Consider the following 21387-nt stretch of genomic DNA (forward strand, 5'->3'; position numbering starts at 1 on the left):
CTCCTGGATGCCCCTATGGAGAAACAAAGTTTGTTTGGCTCCCCTGCACAGGAGGTTCTAAAGAAAGTGGAAGAAAAAGCAAAATCTGTCCAAACAGTCAAGGATTTTTTGCAGGTCCAACCTCCGAGGTTTAGCAGAAATTGGCCTTCAAAGAATTGGTCCTTTCCAGACACCTCCAGAGCACAGAGAGGCAGAAATAGACGCCCAAGAGGCAGAGGTCAATCTAGGCGTGCCTACAGGGGTCGTCAGTGGCAACCTGCCAACCAAAGAAGTGCCGCCACAGCTGCGACTGCAACCACTTCTACAGGGCAGACACAATGACTTGGCTCTGATTCCGCCTACCAGGGAACAACTGGAAGCACCCTTGGGCGGAAAGCTAGCCTTATTCTCAAGAAATTGGCATTGTATTACAGGAGACAAATGGACTTTACAAATAATAGACAAGGGCTACAGGTTTCATTTCCACACTCTACCAAAAAAGAGAGGAATGCCAAACCTTCCACCAAGCCAGAAATCAGAGGCTCTAAAACAAATCATCAGTTTACTAAGGATGAGAGCAATAGAAAAGGTACCATCTGTGGAACAAGGCCAAGGATTTTACTCCAGACTATTCCTTGTACCAAGAAAAGAAAATCAATGGAGGCCTATTCTCGATTTGTCCGCACTGAACGCATACCTCATTGTTCCAAAATTCAAAATGCTGACCCTACAGCAACTTCTTCCCATGTTGGGCAAGGAGTCTTGGCTGGTGACTCTAGATCTCAAGGAGGCATACTTGCACGTCCCTAAACGACCAGATTGCAGAAGACACCTCAGATTTCTTGCAGGATCAGAGCATTATCAATTCTCAGCATTGCCCTTTGGCTTATCTACTGCGCCAAGAGTATTCACGAAATGCCTGGCATCAGTAATTGCTCATTGCAGGCTTCAGGGAATTCAAATCTTCCCATACCTGGACGACTGCCTAATACAAGAGGACAACAAGACAAAATTAATAAAGGATTTGGCCAATGTCATACAACTGCTGCAAGCCTTGGGATACACAGTCAACATACAAAAATCAAGACTAGTGCCATCCCAAAGGATAACATTTTTGGGTGCAGAACTGGACACAATAACTCAGATGGCTTTTCTTACAGAGGAAAAACAAAAGCAGCTACCAGTCTATTTCATGGCATTAACAAAACAAACTCAGCTTACTGCAAGGAAAGTCCTGCAGGCCCTGGGTTACATGGCATCCTGCATAATATTGATCCCACATGCCAGGCTGCATATGAGAAAGTTACAATGGTACCTAAGGAATGTATGGTCTCAACACAGACACAGTCTAGAAGCCCAGATACCAATCATTCCATGTCTGAAAAAAGAATTCCTGTGGTGGGCTCAGGCCTGTCAGATAAACAGAGGATTGCCTTTCCACAAACCACATCCAAGGCAGACCATCACCACGGACGCCTCAGACCTAGGCTGGGGGGCACACATGGAAGACAAGTGTATCCAAGGCCTATGGTCACAAGACCAGCTGAATCTACACATAAATCTAAAGGAGATGCTGGCAGTGAAACATGCAATCGAGGCATTCAGACCATTCATCCAGCAATGTCACCTGCTGATAAGGACGGACAATACCACAGTCATGTGGTACATCAACAAACAGGGAGGCACACATTCATACCCTCTATGCCGGACGGCAATTGACCTGTGGAACTTGGCACAGAATCTCAACATCCAACTGCAGGCCAGATTTGTACCAGGAAAAGAGAATTCACTAGCAGACAGCTTAAGCAGGACTACCACGGATGCTCACGAATGGATGCTGCATCCAGATATTTTCAAAACCATAACAAAGAAATGGGGAATGCCAGAGATAGACCTGTTTGCCTCCACACACAACCACCAACTGAAGAAATTCTGCTCAAGAGTATACCACCCACTTGCCTGGAGGGTGGACTCCCTTTCTTTCAGCTGGAAGGACCTGACAGTATATGCCTTCCCACCTCCTCCTTTGATGTACAAAGTTCTACTGAAGATCAGAGAGGAACAGCCAAAGGTAATTCTGATAGCTCCAGACTGGCCAAGGCAACATTGGTACCCGCTACTGAGAAGCATGTCTCGGACGCATTCATGGCATCTACCTCTATGTCCTTTACTTCTAACGCAGAACAATTACAAGACCCTGCATCCAAACTTAAAAACACTGCAGCTAACTGCTTGGAAAATTGCATAAAACAAAACCAACTTGATTTATCTCAGAGGGTTAAGGACATTATCCTGGAGGCTCGCAGACCCTCCACAAGGAAAACATATTCAGCCAAATTGAAAAGATTCCTCATTTGGAGTGCAGAAAAGGGAGAAAATGTCACACTAGCAAACCTAGCACACATCCTGGAATAAGCAGAACTGTTCCACAATGGCCTGTCCTATTCTTCCATTAAGATACATGCATCAGCAATTTCAGCAGAGTACAACATGGATCCTCCTGTCTTCTCTCATCCTCTCCTCAGACAATTTTTGAGAGGGATCAAAAATGTAAAGCCTCCAAGGAAACCACTTTTGCCTGCATGGGATCTCAATTTTGTGCTAGAAAAATTAACACTTCCCCCTTTTGAACCAGCAGCAACAGCAGACTTACAGTTCTTATCTTGGAAAACTGCCTTCCTGCTAGCAATCACTTCAGCAAGAAGGGTATCTGAGTTACAGGCATTAATGGCAGTGCAGCCTTTCCTTATCTTCCATCAGGATAGAGTGTCTCTGAGAACCAATCCTACTTTTATGCCAAAGGTGGTATCCAGGGTATCCTTGAACCAAGCCATACATTTACCTACATTCTTCCCCAACCCACAGAACAGGGGGGGGAAACTACTACACACCTTGGATGTACACAGACAACTGCGCTACTATCTGGACAGAACCAAGGCCAGCAGAAAAACTGACCAGCTTCTGGTAGCATATGCAACAGGAGTGCAAGGAAAAGCAATTTCAAAACAGACAATCTCAAAATGGATAGGAAATTGCATTAGATTCTGCTACTCATTTCATGGAAAGACAACTCCTGAAAATATCAGGCCTCACTCCACAAGAGCTACAGCCACCACTACAGCTTTCCTACGAGGAGTGGCTACCAAAGACATTTTAGAAGCTGCTACTTGGAGCTCCGTGCATACATTTGCCAAGCTTTATAATCTTCCTTTATACTCCAGATCCCGAGCAGGTTTTGCAACTGCTGTTTTACAAGGGATCTTAACTACACCATCATTATCTTAGTGCCTCCTCCCCCAGTTTGGCTATGGTATTCTACCCATTTGTTATGACTGCAGATGCATCCTTGAAGGACATAGTACAGTTTGTACCTACCATAAATGTAGATGTCCGATAGGTATGCATCTGCAGTCAGGATTACCCACCCTCCTTCCCCTCTGTGGTATTCCTAGGGTACTTGCCCCTCTTTTAGCTAGCTGGGGGAATCTATTATGGTGTATTTGTTTGTATGTATATATGTATATATATTTTGCTTTCTACTGTTTGGAATTATCTGCATTTATCCAAATTTAGCCTTCCTAGAGGGCACCTGGCATCTGGGGCAAGAAACACTGAGGAAAATGGCGTCGGCTCATGCCTTTATACCCCAGCAGCTATGACGTCTGGTGAAGTGCGACATCAGCCGAGGCCAGACCCAGACTTTGGAATCCGGCCGACCGAAGGGCTGCCTGAGGCAGGACAAACCCATTTGTTATGACTGCAGATGCATACCTATCGGACATCTACATTTATGGTAGGTACAAAACTGTACTTTGTACTTGTCTGGAATTTTTTCTCTATTTTCAAAATTTAGCCTTCCTTAGAGGGCACCTGGCATCTGGGGCAAGAAACACTGAAGAAGATGGCGTCGGCTGACGCTTTTATACCCCAGGCGCTCTGACGTCGGGAAAAGGGCGACATCAGCCGACACCGGACCCAGACTTTGGAATCCGGCAGACCGAAGGGCTGCCTGAGGCAGGACAACCCATATGTCAGGACTGCAGTTGCATACCTATCGGACATCTACATTTATGGTAGGTACAAAACTGTACTTTCTTTACCTGGGAAAGCCTCTCAGTTTATGCCTTTTCCCCCTCTGCCTCTCCTCTTGAAGGTTCTGCTAAAGATCAAACAGGACAAACCAAGGACAATTCTTATTGCACCAGACTGGCCTCGCCAGCACTGGTACCCCCTCTTGCACAGCATGATACTGCTGGATCCATGGCACTTACCTCAGACACCTTGCTTGCTGTCCCAGCAGGCGGACCAGATTCTGCACCCTCAGCTTCACACCCTGAACCTTGCAGCCTGGCTAATTCCTTGAGCTCTCCAATAACATCCCTCAGTAAGCAGGTGCTAGAGGTCATTCTGGAAGCAAGGAGACCCAGTACTAGAAAATCCTGTGCTGAAAAGTGGAAAAGATACTGTTCCTGGAGCCAGACCCAAGGTATGGGCACTACAGTGCCCAGTTTTCCTCATATTCTTCAATACTTAACAGAAATGCTCCACTAGGGCCTGTCATTCTCGTCAAGTAAAATTCATGCCTCTGCAATTTCAGCACATTATAATACTGAACCTCCCCTCTTCTCTCACCCCTTGTTAAAGCAATTTCTCAGAGGGGCAAAACATTTAAGACCCCCTAGGTGAGCCCCTGCTCAAGCCTGGGACCTTAACTTTATATTTTAAAAGCTCACTCTCCCTCCATTTGAACCAGCCGCAACTGCAGATTTGAAATTCCTCTCTTGGAAAACAGCCTTCCTTCTAGCCATCACTTCAGCAAGAAGAGTGTCTGAATTACAGGCCCTCATGGCAGTGGGAGACCTTCATTATCTTCCATGCAGACAGCAGACAGGGTGTCACTCAGGACCAATCCTTCCTTTATGCCCAAGGTGGTGTCTAGTGTGACCCTAAATCAGTCCATTCATTTGCCTACCTTTTTCCCTAATCCACAAAACAAAGGAGAACGAATTCTGCACTCTTTGGACGTGCACAGACAACTTAGATTTTATTTGGACAGGACTAAGCCTCTCAGAAAATCTGAATAACTGCTAGTTGGCTTTGCTGCAGGGGCAGAGGGGAAGGCCATTTCAAAGCAAACCATTTCTAAATGGATAGTCCATTGCATTCATTTCTGCTATAAGCACCATGGAAAACCTACCCCACAGGGGATAAGATCACATTCCACTAGAGCTGCATCTACCTCTACAGCCTTTCTTAGAGGGGTCCCTACCATGGACATCCTAGAAGCTGCTACCTGGAGCTCTGTTCATACCTTCACCAAGCATTACCACATGCCTATTTTTTCTAAATCCAGAGCTGGTTTTGCCACTGCAGTATTGCAGGGCTTAATAGCTGGTCCTAATGCTCTCTAACTTCCTCCTCCCTTCCTTAGCTTTGGGAATATACCTAAATGTAATTGCAACAATGAAACATGAAGAACAGTTGTGTATACTTACTATAAATGTAGATGTTCAAGTTTATTTACTGTTGCAGTCCTGGTTACCCTCCCTCCAGCCCCCTGACTTCTCTTGGCTCTACCTTTCCTTCTTGTTTGGTGTATTTGTGCTTTCTGGTGTATTTACTTTTTGTTGGAGGTGTAACATAACATATAATTGCTTCCCATTATGGAGGCACCTGACATCTGGGGCAAGAAAAACTGATGTAATGGCGTTGGCTGCATGTTTTATACCCCTGACGTCATGGAAGAAGAGACAGCATCCAACACAGGGAACCAAGACTCTGGTATTCAGGCTGGCTGAGGGGGCCACCTGCAGGCAGATATGCCAAATGTATTGACTGCAACAGTGAATACACTCAAACATCTACATTTATGGTAAGTGTACACAACTGTACTTTTGGCCTGTGTCGTGGCTGAAAAGGGTCCCTCAACCACCCCACCAACATTTGCAAGTAAAATAAAATATCCTTATGTCCTCTGTTTTTATTTGAGACCTGTCTCTCTTCCCCTTTTATTTCACTTGGGTCCCCGGATGCTTCACTGCTTCCATTTATATCTCATACTTTTGAAGATTTCCACAGTCTCTCTTCATCTTTTACAAATACCTATATTTTTTCAAATTATATAACCCTTTTTGTTACCATTACAAACCTTTTTATATAATTCCTGTTTTGCCATGATTTGTTGTCCCTTCGAGTTCCAGTGGTACCCTTTGGGTTCCCATAACTCTTTCTTCTGACTTCATGTGTTTGCAGAATTCCCATGTGTTCATCCACTTTCCAGATTTTCAACTGCATCTTATCTGATTCTTGCCAGCCTTCTGCTCTGTCCTGTTTTTTCTTTAGATTATTTTGCAGAATTGCGCCCTCTTTGTCTCTCAAAGTCTTGCATATACGGTAGAATGCCACGTCTGTTTCTTCATTCTTTTTCCATTATTACTATGGGTCTTCCCTCATCTTTAGAGGTTCTGTTCAGCATCCCTCAATTTCCTTTGCTTGTGTTCATACTCTTATGAGTTTCATGTAGTTTTTTCATTATGTCATAGCCACATGTCCTTCAAGGATGCATCTGCAGTCCTTACAAATGGGTTGTCCTGGCCTCAGGCAGCCCTTCGGTCGGCCGGATTCCAAAGTCTGGGTCTGGCCTCGGCTGATGTCGCACTTCACCCGACGTCATAGCTGCAGTTCAGCGGGTATAAAGGCATCAGCCGACGCCATTTTCCCCAGTCTTTCTTGCCGCGTGGCGCCCGAAGCAGAAGCTGTTCGCAAGTGCCGGTCGGTCAGAACCAGAGATTACTACTACCGAAGACTTCTAAAAAGCTAAGTACCCCGTTGGGGACTCTTTCTTGCCTCAGCCGATGTCCGAAAAAGTGAATAACTGTTTAACTTGTGGGAAACAAATACCTCATAAAGATTTCCACTCTTACTGCCTACCTTGTTTAGGCCCAGACCACGACGTAGCAGCTTGTCTAGCCTGTGCTTCTTTCAACCGACGGACGCTTAGACATCGGTCGGAATTTGCTGAGGAGTTTTTCGGCTCCGCTTTTGCTTACAATATGCCGTCGGAAACTCCGACTTCACAATTAACTAAAAAGCGCAAGGAAAAGGACCGACACTCGCGGTCTGCGGTTTCGGCCGAAACCGTGGTTAAGTCAACCGCGAGTGTCTCGGTTTCGGCTGAAACAGAGTCCACGGTTCTTCCTTCGGCTGAAAGCTTGCCTCCTACCGAGGCCTCATCCAGCATGGCTGAATCTGCTACTGAAATCCCACCTGCTCTTGCAGGTTCACAGGATTTATCTGATACTATACCTTTAGATATATCTACTCCTGCACGTGGAGCTGCTAGGCCCCCTGCATCCATGTCGATTAAGGCTTTTGCCAGGGCTAAAGCAGGAAAATCTACCAAAACTGTGCCTGCTAAGACCCCCTCTCACAGGCCTAGCTCTAGTTCTCAAATGCTTAGTCTAGCAGAGGATCTCATTTCTTTGATCCGGGATCCCAACCTCACCCTGACAGGGCCTCTCACCCACCTCCAGAGAAGAGGCCTAGAGCAGAGCCCCCTGAGCCAGTTTCTTCAGATTACTCCTCTGATGATTCAGATAATACAAACCCTCCAGAGGGCCCTTATTCTCCTTATGAGGACTCTGATGCAGAAGACTCCATTCCTTCTGCCTCTCGGCCTGAGGAATTTTCTTTTGGGGAAACCTTGCATGCTATGAGGGAACAATTTCAATGGCAGGGCCAGGATTTTTCAGACTCTAGGAAAAGGCTTAGGACCTTTTGCATTTGCCACAGCATAGGCCTTTAGCCATTCCTCCAGTACTCACTGTTGTGGATGATGCATTTAATGATGCTTGTACTGCTCCTGATTCTCTTCCTCCGGTCCCTGCTAAGCCCGACAGGTACTACAGGGTTCGGACACACATTATCATTTGTATAAGGCTCCTTTTGCAGATCCTGAAACTATCTCCCAGGGACCCAAGGCTGTAGCAGCTACCTCTGCCAAAACCCTCCCTCTGAAAGGGAATCTAGGGCCTTAGAGAGATGGGGTATAAAAGTTTACACTTCTGCTACTCTTTCGGCTAGGGCCTTAAACTGTCAATTCCACATGATTCAGTATCAGGAATTTATGTTAGATCAGTTAACTAAAAAACTGTCCTCGTCTGAACCATTAGACAAAAAATCTGTTCAGGAAATGGTACATAACATTCAGCAGGTCAGTAATCATTCTTTAAAATGCGGCTATGATGCACTGGAGGCTTCCTTTAGATCAGCTATGACTGGTACAGTGATCAGAAGGCATGCATGGTTAAAAGAGCAGTCCTTACCAGACCATGTTAAATCAACGCTCCTAGATGCTCACATGGATAAGCGCAATTTGTTTGGCTCCCCTGCACAGCAGGTGCTGAAGAAGGTGGAAGAGAAAGCAAAATCTGTCCAGACAGTCAAGGATTTCTTACAGGTCCAGCCTCCAAGGTTTAGTAGGAACTGGCCTTCCAAGAATTGGTCCTTTCCAGACACCTCCAGAGCTCAGAGAGGCAGGAATAGGCACCCAAGAGGCAGGGGTCAATCCAGAGGTGCCTACAGGGGACGTCAGTGGCAGCCTAACAACCAGCGAAGTACTGCCACAGATCAGCCACCACCACTTCCACAGGACAATCACAGTGACTTGACTCTGAGACCGCCTACCAGGGAACAACTAGAAGCACCCTTAGGCGGAAAACTAGCCTTATTTTCAGTAAACTGGCATCACATCACAGGGGACAAATGGATTTTACAGACAATAGACCAAGGTTACAGGTTTCACTTCCATACTCTACCAAGGAAGAGAGGAATGCCAAACCTACCTCCAAATCAGAAGACAAAAGCTCTAGAACAAATACACCACTTACTAAGGATGAGAGCTATAGAAAGGGTACCGTCTATGGAACAAGGGCAAGGATTTTACTCCAGACTTTTCCTGGTGCCAAGAAAAGAAAACCAATGGAGACCTATTCTCGACCTGTCCATTCTAAACACATATCTCATTGTTCCAAAATTCAAAATGCTGACCCTACAGCAGCTTCTTCCCAAGCTGGGCAAGGAGTCTTGGCTGGTAACTCTAGATCTCAAGGAGGCATACCTGCACGTCCCCATACGACCAAATTGCAGAAGATACCTCAGATTTCTTGCAGGATCAGAGCATTATCAATTCTCAGCATTGCCCTTTGGTTTATCTACTGCGCCCAGAGTATTCACGAAATGCCTGGCATCAGTAATTGCTCATTGCAGGCTTCAGGGAATTCAAATTTACCCTTACCTGGACGACTGCCTGTTACAAGCAGACAACAAAAACAAATTAGAAAAAGATTTGAAAAAGGTCATTCATCTACTGCAAGCCCTGGGATACACAGTCAATATAAAAAAGTCAAGGCTGATACCATCCCAAAGGATAACTTTCTTGGGTGCAGAGCTGGACACATCAAATCAAATGGCATCCCTCACAGCAGAAAAACAGAAGCACCTTCCTCTCTATTTCATGGCATTAGCAAAGCAGAACCAGCTAACAGCAAGGAAAGTCCTGCAAGCCCTGGGTTACATGGCATCCTGCATAATATTGATTCCACATGCCAGACTACATATGAGAAAGTTACAATGGTACCTAAGGAATTTATGGTCTCAGCACAAGCACAGCCTAGAAACCCAAATTCCAATAATTCCATGCCTGAAGCAAGAATTCCAATGGTGGGCTCAGGCCTGTCAATCAAACAAAGGGCTGCCCTTCCACAGCACTCAACCAAGCCAGATTATCACAACGGACGCCTCAGACCTCGGTTGGGGGGCACACATGCTGGACAAGTGCATACAAGGCTTATGGACTCAAGACCAGCTGAACCTACACATAAATCAAAAGGAGATGCTGGCAGTAAAACTGGCAATTCAGACATTCAGACCATTTCTTCGACAGGGTCAATTGCTGATAAGGACGGACAACACCACAGTTATGTGGTACATCAACAAACAGGGAGGCAAACATTCATACCCTCTATGCCGGATGGCAATGGACCTCTGGAATGTGGCCCTGAGCTTCAACATTCAGTTACAAGCAATATTTGTACCAGGAAAAGAAAATATACTAGCAGACATCCTAAGCAGAACTACCACGGATGCCCACGAATGGATGTTACATCCAGACATCTTCAAATCCATTACAGAGAAATGGGGACTACCAGAAATAGACTTATTCGCACCCCCACACAACCACCAATTGAAAAAATTCTGCACAAGGGCATACCACCCACTTGCTTGGAAGGTGGACTCTATATCTTTCAGTTGGAAAAACCTGACAGCATATGCATTCCCACCTCTTCCTTTGATGCACAAGGTGCTATTGAAGATCAAAGAAGACCGTCCAAGGATCATCCTGATAGCTCCAGACTGGCTGAGGCAGCATTGGTACCCATTACTGAGGAGCATGTCTCGGGAACAAATATGGCCTCTGCCCCTAGTTCCCTTACTGTTAACACAGAACAACTTCAGAACCCTGCATCCAAACCTGAAAACACTGCAGCTGGCTGCCTGGAACATTGCATAAGGCAAAATAACCCAGATTTATCTCAAAGGGTTAAAGACATTATCTTGGAGGCTCGCAGACCCTCAACAAGAAAAACTTATTCAGCAAAATGGAAAAGATATCTCATTTGGAGTGCAACAAAAGGAGTAGATGCATCATTGGCAAACATAGCTAACATCCTGGAATATTTAGCAGAGCTTTTCCACAATGGTCTGTCTTACTCCTCCATTAAGATTCATGCATCAGCAATTTCAGCAGAATACAACATGGATCCTCCAGTCTTTTCTCAACCTCTACTCAGACAGTTTCTCAGAGGAATTAAAATGTAAAACCACCAAGGAAACCACCATTGCCTACATGGGACTTGAACTTTGTGTTAGAAAAGTTAACACTCCCCTTTTGAACCAGCAGCAACAGCAGAATTACAGTACTTATCTTGGAAGACTGCATTCCTGCTTGCAATCACTTCAGCTAGAAGGGTTTCTGAATTACAGGCATTAATGGCAGTGCAGCCCTTCCTTATCTTCCATCAGGATAGAGTGTCCATGAGAACTAATCCTACCTTTATGCCAAAAGTGGTCTCCAGAGTATCTTTAAACCAAGCAATACACCTACCAACATTCTTCCCCAATCCACAGAACAGGGGGGAAAGATTGCTGCATACCTTGGATGTACACAGACAATTGCGCTACTACCTGGACAGAACCAAGAACTATAGAAAAACTGACCAGCTTTTGGTAGCATATGCCACAGGAATGGAAGGAAAAGCAATTTCAAAACAAACAATCTCAAAATGGATAGGAAATTGCATTAGATTTTGTTACTCTTTTCATGGAAAGGCAACTCCAGAAAACATCAGACCTCATTCCACAAGGGCTACAGCCACTACTACAGCTTTCTTACGAGGAGTGGCTACCAAAGACATTTTAGAGGCTGCTACTTGGAGCTCCGTGCATACATTTGCCAAGCATTATAATCTGCCTTTATACTCCAGATCCCGAGCAGGTTTTGCCACTGCTGTTTTGCAAGGGATCTTAACTACACCATAAACTCTTAGTGCCTCCTCCCCAGTTTGGCTATGGTATTCTACCCATTTGTAAGGACTGCAGATGCATCCTTGAAGGACATAGTACAGTTTTGTACCTACCATAAATGTAGATGTCCGAGAGGTATGCATCTGCAGTCAGGATTACCCACCCTCCTTCCCCTCTGTGGTACTCCTAGGGTATTTGCCCATCTTGTAGCTAGCTGGGGGAATCTATTATGGTGTATTTGTTTGTATATATGTATATACATGTTTATTTCTATTTGCTCTCTATTGTTTGGAAACATTTGCATTTATCCAAATTTAGCCTTCCTAGAGGGCACCTAGCATCTGGGGCAGGAAACACTGAGGAAAATGGCGTTGGCTGATGCCTTTATACCCGCTGAACTGCAGCTATGACGTCGGGTGAAGTGCGACATCAGCCGAGGCCAGACCCAGACTTTGGAATCCGGCCGACCGAAGGGCTGCCTGAGGCCAGGACAACCCATTTGTAAGGACTGCAGATGCATACCTCTCGGACATCTACATTTATGGTAGGTACAAAACTGTACTTTTTAAATACTGGATGCACTCCTATTTGCATTACTAATTTTTTTGTTTTGTTTTTTTGTTTGGTTCTGAGATGGCATACTGGTTCCATCTTTCCTCTCATGACTTGCTTGTTTCAGTTCCCGAGTATTCCTCCCCCATATTTCCCCTGGCCCTTCATTCTTCTCGTTGTACCCATTCCACCATTGGAACTTTCTTCTTACTGACTTTGTGTCTTTATGTGCTTTTCCTTTCTCTCTGCATATGTTGTCCCTTTTCTTACCTTCCCTCTCACTCAGTTTTACCCTTATCCACCTCAATGTGTTGAACAATCTGGACATATATTAGGATGTATGGTGGACCCTGTTCACTTCTAGTCACCGTTATGCACTCTTTGGTGTCATTTTCTGGTTCGCCTCACTCTTTGACCAACCCTTTGTTGTCTTCTGCATTTTTTGATCCAAGCTCCACCTTTGGTCTTTGGGAGGTTTCTCTATACATGCAGCATGACTGGGTTCTAACATCAGTATCACTTTCTTAGTATTGTAAACAGTCTTTATCACCCAGTGTTTCACTCACTTTACTACTTAGCCTCACCAAGTTTCTAATTATTTTTTTTAAATTTTGCTTCCACAAGGAGCCCTAAATGGTTCCTCTGTTTGATCCTTGATATTGCATTTTTGCTCTTTTTGTTTTTCTCCTTTCTTGCCCAGACTAACTTTTTTGTTTTTCTGGTTGCATTTCAGCTGCAATGCTCTTTAAGCATTTTGGAAACTGGGAAGTATCTTCTCAAAGTACCCACTATGTCTTTATAGGGTAAAATGCATCCACATAAGTTGCATGTGAAAGAGTACCACTGATTGTCATTTCTTTTTCTGGGCAGTGTGTGTCAAGCTGTCTCTGGGCAACACTGTAAAACTTTAACAAAATAATTCTGCTCTGTAGAGGCTGCAGTCTTGAACCCTTTGTGAAGTGTTTGGGTACAGAGCGGTCTTTCCCTCCCTACAGCCAGAGTGCATTCCTTGACTAAGGAGACAAGAAAATATTAAAGGATTCCACCAGAGAAAAGCAGTAAACTGTAAAAGATGGTGAAGACGTCAGCAAGCAAAGGAATGTGTGGCCTTATAAGACCCACTTCAGTACCTTGTTGGCTTGAGGGAGCAGGCCCTGGAGAAAGCAGTCTGCTTTCAAAGAAGAGAAATCCTGTTGCCATATAAATCCAACAGATTATCTGGACAAAGTCTCTACTCCTATTCCATAGCAAAAAGTTGGAATTCCTTACCACTTTCCATGAGATCAAACTCAAACTTGCCTACCTTTAACACTCAGACTTCATATCCAAATCTTGGCTGTGCTGTTGCACTAATTCTGGGCTAAACTTTAGTTTAAATATATTCTACTCTTCCTTTTCATTTGTAATCTGTTTGTCATTCTATAGCTTTCTGCTCTTATCTTCCTGTCTGCATCTGTCAGCTACTAAATCCCTCATGTCTTTTTTCTACATACACACCCATGTACTGGCCTTTTTCCTAAAATCTTTCTTGACAACCTGTTCTCTCTCTCTCTCTCTCTCCCATCTTTTTTTTTCTTATTTTCTTAAATCATCAAATAAATCAATAATAATCATCTTTCAAAGTATTACTAACCTGTAAACATATTTACGAAATGTTTATCATGCTATATTCGTGATTTCTGAATAACACTGTATTTTTTATATCATAGCTTTAACTTTTTGCAAGTCTCATCCTATCTGGAGCATTCCTCCCCAGGCCTCCATTGTAAATGGATACATTTTGGCCCAGTTGGACTTTCCTGATAAATAGTGTCAATAAGTAAGTAAATAATTGAAGAGTATGCTAACGTTGACACTGACTTTATATTGGAGTCACTAGTCTAGCATTAGGTTTCATACTTCACTATTGCAATAATAACCTTTGGGATTTCCTGCCATGGATGCCTGTGGCCAGCCCAAATACCAGTAACTTGATCCCTTCCTCCAAGTAAGGATGTCCCAGGATAAAGGGTTGTCAGCCAGCACAATTACCCCATTTCATCCTTGCCATCAGAGGTCGAAGCAACCAGCATTTTCAGTTTTAGTCATTCCGAAGCCAGAGATAGACTGTTGAAAGATGAGTACCGTGTTAAGGAACTTCTACCTCAGTTGTAGTTATATAGTTACTGGATGTCTGTAAAATCTAGTGTGTGCCTCAAGTGTGGAAAGGAAATCCCCCACTTTGACTTTTGCCTTCCCCCTGAACACAATGTGCTCAGTTGTCCCTAGTGTACTTTCTTTAACTCTAGAACAATTAAACATAGGGACACATGCTTGCAAAAACTCTTAGAAAAAAAAGGGGGGAAAGGGGTGGGCTTTCACACGCTGTGGTGTCCACCAGTCCTGACAATGTTTTTGTATAGGCCTCCAAGGCTTAAGATTGTAGAAGAAGGAAAGACTTATTTGCAGTCCCTTCCAACAATTGTTGCCAGTACCTCTGGTGAGACCTCCACAAAGGCTGCTATATCATCTGCACTGCTGACATGTATTCAGGCCAAGACTTCCAGGGTGTCTGATGGGTCTGGAGATGCTAGGAAGGCACCAGTCTCTGACAGCTGCTTATGATCCTCTGTAAGGGTTAAAGTGATGTCTCCTGTGCTAATGTCTGAGAGGAGATTGCAGCAGTCCAGATGCAGGTCAAGGCTGCCCACCTGCACCCTATGCCAGTCCCTACCCAACTCATTCCAGGATTAGGCCCAAGTCAGAATATAACAAGTCTACTTCCTGCTTGGCATGGTTTGGCCTAAGTCACCTGAGCTTCAACTCCCCCTCCCAGACCTATCCACAGGACCCAGTCTACTTAGCTGAGGACATCATTGTGTTTGGGGGGGGGGGGGCTGATAAGAAACCTACACCAAGAACTTCTAAAAGAAAAATTAGACTCTGAGGATGAGTTGGCCTACATGGATCAAATTTCTTTCAGGTCATATGCCAACTTGCACTGCTGCCTCAGCTTTACAACCTGAGGACTTATCCTTCAGGGCAGGCTCTGCATAATATGAGAGAGTCTTTCATTTGGATAGCACGGGATTACCCTCTGTCCAAGAAGAGGATTAGACCTTACCGGAGCATAGATCTTTCTGTTTCTCCAGCACTAGAAGTAGTGGATGAGATTATACAATAACAGTACACATCCCTTGCAACCTGACTACCAGCCCTTTTGCTCCCAGGAAGCCTGACTAATTCAGTATGGAGTTTTGGGCTCTCCCGTCTTTTCAGGAATCCTGCAGCAGCTCAAGAGAATCAAGGTTTGCACATCTTAGAATCCCTTACCAAATGATAGAGAGTAGAACACTTGGCAGATATTACAAGAAAGTCTGTACTTCGGTAACCCTGGTCATGAGTGCCTTAAATTGCCATTTCCATATGGTTACATTCCCTCTTGAACAAGATGAAACAGAAGCTTGAGGGGATAGAGGATAATACTATCCAAAGAGTTGCTAGACCTATGGAACACTAGATGTTCTGCCATGATCACTTTTGCTGTATTAACTGATGGGATATCCTGCAAAAGATACCTGTGTGTTGGTCCAGCATACCAAAGCCTGGGCTTTCTCCCTACACTGTTTACGTTTGTATGATGCCAGACCGACAACTTCAGGAGGAACAGGCTCAAATCAAATTTTGCTAAGTCAAGGTTCTATAGAACTTGTCATCAGGAAAGAGAGACTGGATCAGAGTTTTACTCCAGGTCATTTCTGTTTCCAAGAAGGGAAGTATCTTGAAGGCCCATCTTGGGTTTCTCAAAGCTAAAGAAGTTTCTTACTGTCACAAAATTCAAAATGCATACCTTACATAAATTTCTCCCAGTGATTGCTCCACAAGTAGTCTTGGTCACTCTGGAAATATAGAATGCCTATTTTCACATTCGAGTTGTGAAGGAACACAGAAGATATCCTCGCTTCAGAGCATGGGGTGTTCACTATCAGTTTTGTGCATTGTCCTTTGGCTTGTCAAATACTCCCAGTGATTTCACCAAATGCCTGGCTTCAGTAATTGCATTCTGCATTACCACTGTCTTAATGACTGTCTCATTGAGGCAAGCACAGTGGAGAAACCAAATGCTTTACTCCAGTTGACCATAAAATATCTCTCAATACTGGGATTTTGCTGATAGAGTAGGAATTAGCCATAGCCAGAGAAATCCTCTGAGCATTGGGGCATATGGCATCTTGTATGTAATACCTCTGGACAAACTGCACATGAGGAAAATCCACTGGTATATGAAGTGTCTGGTGCCAAAACCGACATCACTTGCCACTTCAAGGATTCTCTCCTCCCCTTTGTCAACAAGGAACTCTGTGGTGGATAAAAGCCTGCAACTTAAACCCAGGAGTTTCACTATTCAGGCAGGGCTCCATGTAATAACTAAAGATTCCCCAAATCTTGCTTGGGGCACCAGTTCAGTGGAAAGAAGGGCAAGGTAGGGTGGGACAGGCCATTCATAAGGAAGCATATCTTGAAAAAAATGATGGCTGTGCACTGAGGTTTCATGGCATTGAAACAGGTGTGAACACCAAGCACTCTGTTGCAGACCACTACAGTGATGTGGTTTATCAGTAAATGGGGGTATGCAATCCTACCCCTTGAGACAGATGTCTCTGCTACTTTGGGATATGGGACTATACTTAACATGCATAGTACCTCCCAGGAACAGAAAATAACTTGGTAGGCTATCTCAACAGTTCAGTCTTGGACCAACATGAAAGGATGTTAAAAAGATCAGCTTTCAACCAGCTCGCAGACGTGGATTGTGCCAGAGGTAGACCTATTTGCTTCAAAAGAAAACAGGCATATCAACAAGTTTTGCTCAAGGACCCCAACTCATTGGGACTGGTGGAGGACAGATGCCTTCTCCTGATTACTGGTTCAAGAAAATGCTTTTGTGCATGTTGTGTTTATAGTTCTTAACTCTAGGCCTGGGAATGGGGGGGGGGGTGGCTTTGTATGTGCCTTAGACTCTTGTAAGGGTTGTACTCAAGTGAGAGTAGATTTCTGTTAGGGAAAGTGGAAGCATGTTCTGATCCATTCTCTTCCTGACCCACTGAAGTCTGGGGAGTGCTTTTACAGTTCGAGATATGACTGACTTCATTCTTTATAAGATATGTAACATTTTACTTGTTCACCCTTCTGTACAGACGCAGGGTTTTTGGAAGACAAATCTTTTGTGTACTCCACTCTTTGGAGCTATGCTGGCAACATTCAACATAAAGGTTGATCCTGATGTTCATAATTAGCTCAGTGGGAGGTTGTGGGGAGGCTTGTTACATTGTTTCATGGCTGTACTAAGAATTTTATCTTTATTTCTGTCCAGCTGTAAACTAGTTTCAAGCATGTAATCCTGCTGTGTGTTTCTCTCTCATCATTGCTCTGCAAGGCTGACTCTTGCCTGCTTGGATGTGCTGGTACCCATGAGTTATATATTTTGAGTAATGGGGCCTTCTCATTTTAAGGGGGTGTCTTGGCAGCTCCTGTTTTAAATTGAGACTCTCTGATCCTGACAGTCTTGATAACTGCCCTTTCACCTGTGACTTTATACTTATTGGTAAGGTTATTGAGGAGGATGTTCCACCTGATATAGTCATCGCTCCATCTTAGAATTTTAAAACTGGGGGAATTCATCTTTCATATGCTAGATGCCTCGTCCAGTTGCGTTTCTCTCTCCAGGTGTCTGAACATTAGCGGCAGTTCGGCCTTTGCTGTCAATAGATGTTATCTAGATGAGGATTTGTACTTTTTTACTCCCTTCCAACTTAAATTCCGAGTTTGTTGCATCTTGAAGGATTTCTTCAAGTTATGTATTTTAATCATTTGTTTAAATCTTTTTATTTCTTGTTCTTAAATATTATATGATATACTCTAGGGAACTGTTCTGTATGCTCATCAGTAATGCTCCATGTCTTTGACTATTTTCATTTTATGGTGCATGTTTTCAAATGTGATTTGATTCTTTCCTTAGCTTTGCATCCTTTGGAATCAGTTCATTACTCTGGTTAACCATCAGTAAATGAATAAAGCTGATTGTCTGTTGCTCATTGATAGGATGGATAGGTAGGAGGTTGGGAGCTGATTTTCCATGTTTTAGGAATGTGTTCATAGCAAGCTGTATTACCATAGTGGAAAAAAATGTCACTATGACTCTGATGACCCAAGCCTGGCACACCACTTGAATGCTTTCTGGAGCTGATGTAAGGAAGAGAGGAGTAATTAAGGTATAGCCTTCTCATCTCTCTGAAGATGGAAGACGTGTCTGCTCATGGCACACTGACTTCAGTGAAGTCTGCCATTTAGATAACAGATCACACAGAGGTGCTTATCTACAAGTAATGCTGGTCCAATTAATCGCATCACACAGACATGGCATGCATTGCACAGACCCATTTACACACCTGTTCCCAGGATAACAATATTGTGTTGGGATTTATGGCTTAAGAGATTACCGTGATCTTCCTTGCAGTTGGCAATGCCACTTTTGGTGCACTTGGCCCTCTCCCTCGGGTGAACAAATAGGCCAACAGAGAATGAAAGGGTTAGTGGAGCGGCTGTAGTGGAGATGTAAGCCTGATGGACACAAGGACATCTGCAGCAAAAAAAAAAATAATAATAATCAAGAAACTTATTCAGAACAAGCATGTGCAGTAGGCCCCTGGAGATCTCTGTATACCTTTACCTCTTTGCCAAACACTACTTCTACAGTGCAGGTCTTGATTGTAGAGTATCCTTTGCGATGGTGATCATCCAAAGCATTCAACCTTGAAGTCACCATTCTATCTTTCAGATTTCTGTCTATGTTGAAACTGTTTTCAGAGACTGAGTTCTGTCTTTTTGTTAAACCCATTGCAGTAGATGACAGCTTTGCAATTATTTGCTGTACAATGCTTTAGAGGGCTGTCTGCAGTGGGTTCCTTATTGCTGCTCTCCACCCTCCTCTCCCACCTCTTGCTTAGGGAGCATTATCTGCAACTTTCTGGAGGTAAGTACCCACTAAGTAAACTTAAGATTCATTATTTTTATGTAGTCTTGGAGGTACAGTGGAGTAGGGTTTGAACTAATTGTTGGAATGCGCATGCTTTTAACTCAGTCAGGGAATCAGCACTGTGGGGAAACAGAATTTAAAGTCCCACAAGAACGCATAAAAAATGTATGAGTGCTAGAGTATGTGTAGAGGGTCTTCTTAATGATCAAATAAGTAAAAGAACTTTTCTGTCTTTAATGTCTAATTTTGTAAGAATGCTGCAGTCTAATTAGTACCACCATTCATGTTAACTTTTTTTTTTTTGTTTGGTTAGGGCAATTCAGAGCAAGACACTGTGATTCCTAGTAAGATGCCTAGATCTTTGGAGCGCGTTCCTGTACAATCATCAAATGAAGCTTTCAGATTATCTAGAAGAACGCCTATGAAACCAGTGACCAGATATGAAGTAAGTTATCAATTTTTTTGTCCTATTCTTATGTGATGTGGTTTTGTTAATCATTTGTAATGTGGAGGGTGTTGGTTATTGAGTATGGTTCAGAACTGTATTGATTATCCCTTTCTGATACAGTAACATTCATTTTGAAGTACCATTCTCCTGGACATTTTGGGTTACTGTTTGATTTTTAGTATCAGAATACTTTGTATGATTAGCTACCAACAGATGACTTTTGTTAAAAAGATGCATTACCACGTCCTGCAGGTAAACTGTGATGTCATAGCCACGACCATGTAAGCGGGATGATGTGTGTGATAATGAAGTAACGTGTGATTTAATTTTATGGAAAGAGTTTTGTGACAAGGGATTGCAATCACTTGTAGCTTTAGGGAACACATTTTGTGACAAGGGGTGAAGCCTTAAATCACAGCTGCAATGAAATGTTATATGTGGCACACAAACTAGATCCCAGGTATTTAATTAATCCATTTTTAATGTTATTGTAGTGTTTACCATTGACTTTACTCGGCTATATTAATTACTCAAGTTTCTTTTAAACATAGTTTTAGATGGTTTGTGTACAGGTTTTTATGAATAGTGCCGTGCAGATACCTCTGCTTTGCTTAGTCATGAGGTAATATATATTTTTTGTATTGTCAGTTCACTTTTCTGTATTTTTTAGTAGTTAAGTGAGTGCTGCTTTTAGGATATGTCAGTATGCTTAACTTCTAGTTGCATTCCTAGGTTTAGTTTTAATAGACTCGTCTGTTTTGCCTTCAATGTAGTTTTCCTGTTTACTTCTTGCATTTTTAAGAAACTGCAAATTTCATTTCTAGGGTATTTTTAAGTGTTAAGTGTTTTTGTATCAGGGGAGTGCAGTGTATAAAGCTTTTTTTGTTTGCTTTTTAATGCATTAAAGTGAATAATTGCTGTTTTCCTTTTTTATGTATAGGTCTATGTTTGAGGAGTTATTAGGTGTTCTAGGGTGATTTTGTTTGGGTCTTACTGTTTTATTGCATATACAGTGTGTGAGCAGTATAAAAATGGAAGATTGTGTACTTATTTATTGACATTTGATTACTGGGAGAGTCTGACTGGGTAGAAGGCCATTTTCAGTGGAGGCCCAGGGAGAAAAGCTCCAAATTATTAAAAAAATTAAGAACAATAATTTTACCCTCTTCAAAAGTAAAACAGAAACATTTGCAGTTTAAATAATTATAACAGATTAGTAATAATGTCAAAAATGGTTAATCGATAAAAGTTGTATGGCAACCATTTAATATTTATATAAATTGACAGTTTGTAGAGAAATTAAAGGTAAGTTGGATTTAAGTGAATTTTAATATCTTACTTACCATTGGTGCATGTAAACTGTTTATGATACTCCCAAGTGAGTAGATGTTTCTTATGCCACCATTTCTATGGAGTCTACCATTAGAATAAGTGTGTGATTATAGTGAAGTTCGTGTTGGAGCAAAAAGATCAACACCAACCACTTTCATCGATCACTGCACATCAGCACACACTTACCAAAAAATTGACTAGAAACCGATTGAAAAAGAACAAATGCTGTCCTTTTCCAGTCAGGAAATTGAAAAAAAAAGTAGCATTAACACCAGACACACTTTGACTGAATAGTTATACTGTTAGGGGAAAATTATATTCTTAAGGTGATATAAGGTTGGGCTTTAGGATAGGGTTAGGTTTAACACATAAGTAAGGATGGGCAGGGTCATTTCTTCACATCCCAAAGTTTCTGATTCTGGGGAAAGTGCTGCTTCAGATTTCCATCCAAAAGACCTCTTTTTCTGAAGCTTTATTT

General features: G+C 43.0%; 1 protein-coding gene across 3 annotated transcripts in view; it reads left to right on the plus strand.

The window, feature by feature from the left end:
- The window catches only part of TMPO (thymopoietin), a 1066167-nt gene that overhangs the window by 701319 nt on the left and 343461 nt on the right, over positions 1-21387 (plus strand). For all 3 annotated transcript variants that reach the window (XM_044087819.1, XM_044087820.1, XM_044087821.1), the window contains exon 5: positions 19443-19574. In XM_044087819.1, the coding sequence (XP_043943754.1) occupies positions 19443-19574 (132 nt within the window). The remainder of the gene's footprint in view (positions 1-19442; positions 19575-21387) is intronic.

This window comes from Protopterus annectens, chromosome 11.part0 (assembly GCF_019279795.1).
Source record: "Protopterus annectens isolate FY-2018-M chromosome 11.part0, PAN1.0, whole genome shotgun sequence".
Taxonomy (NCBI): Eukaryota; Metazoa; Chordata; order Ceratodontiformes; family Protopteridae; genus Protopterus; species Protopterus annectens.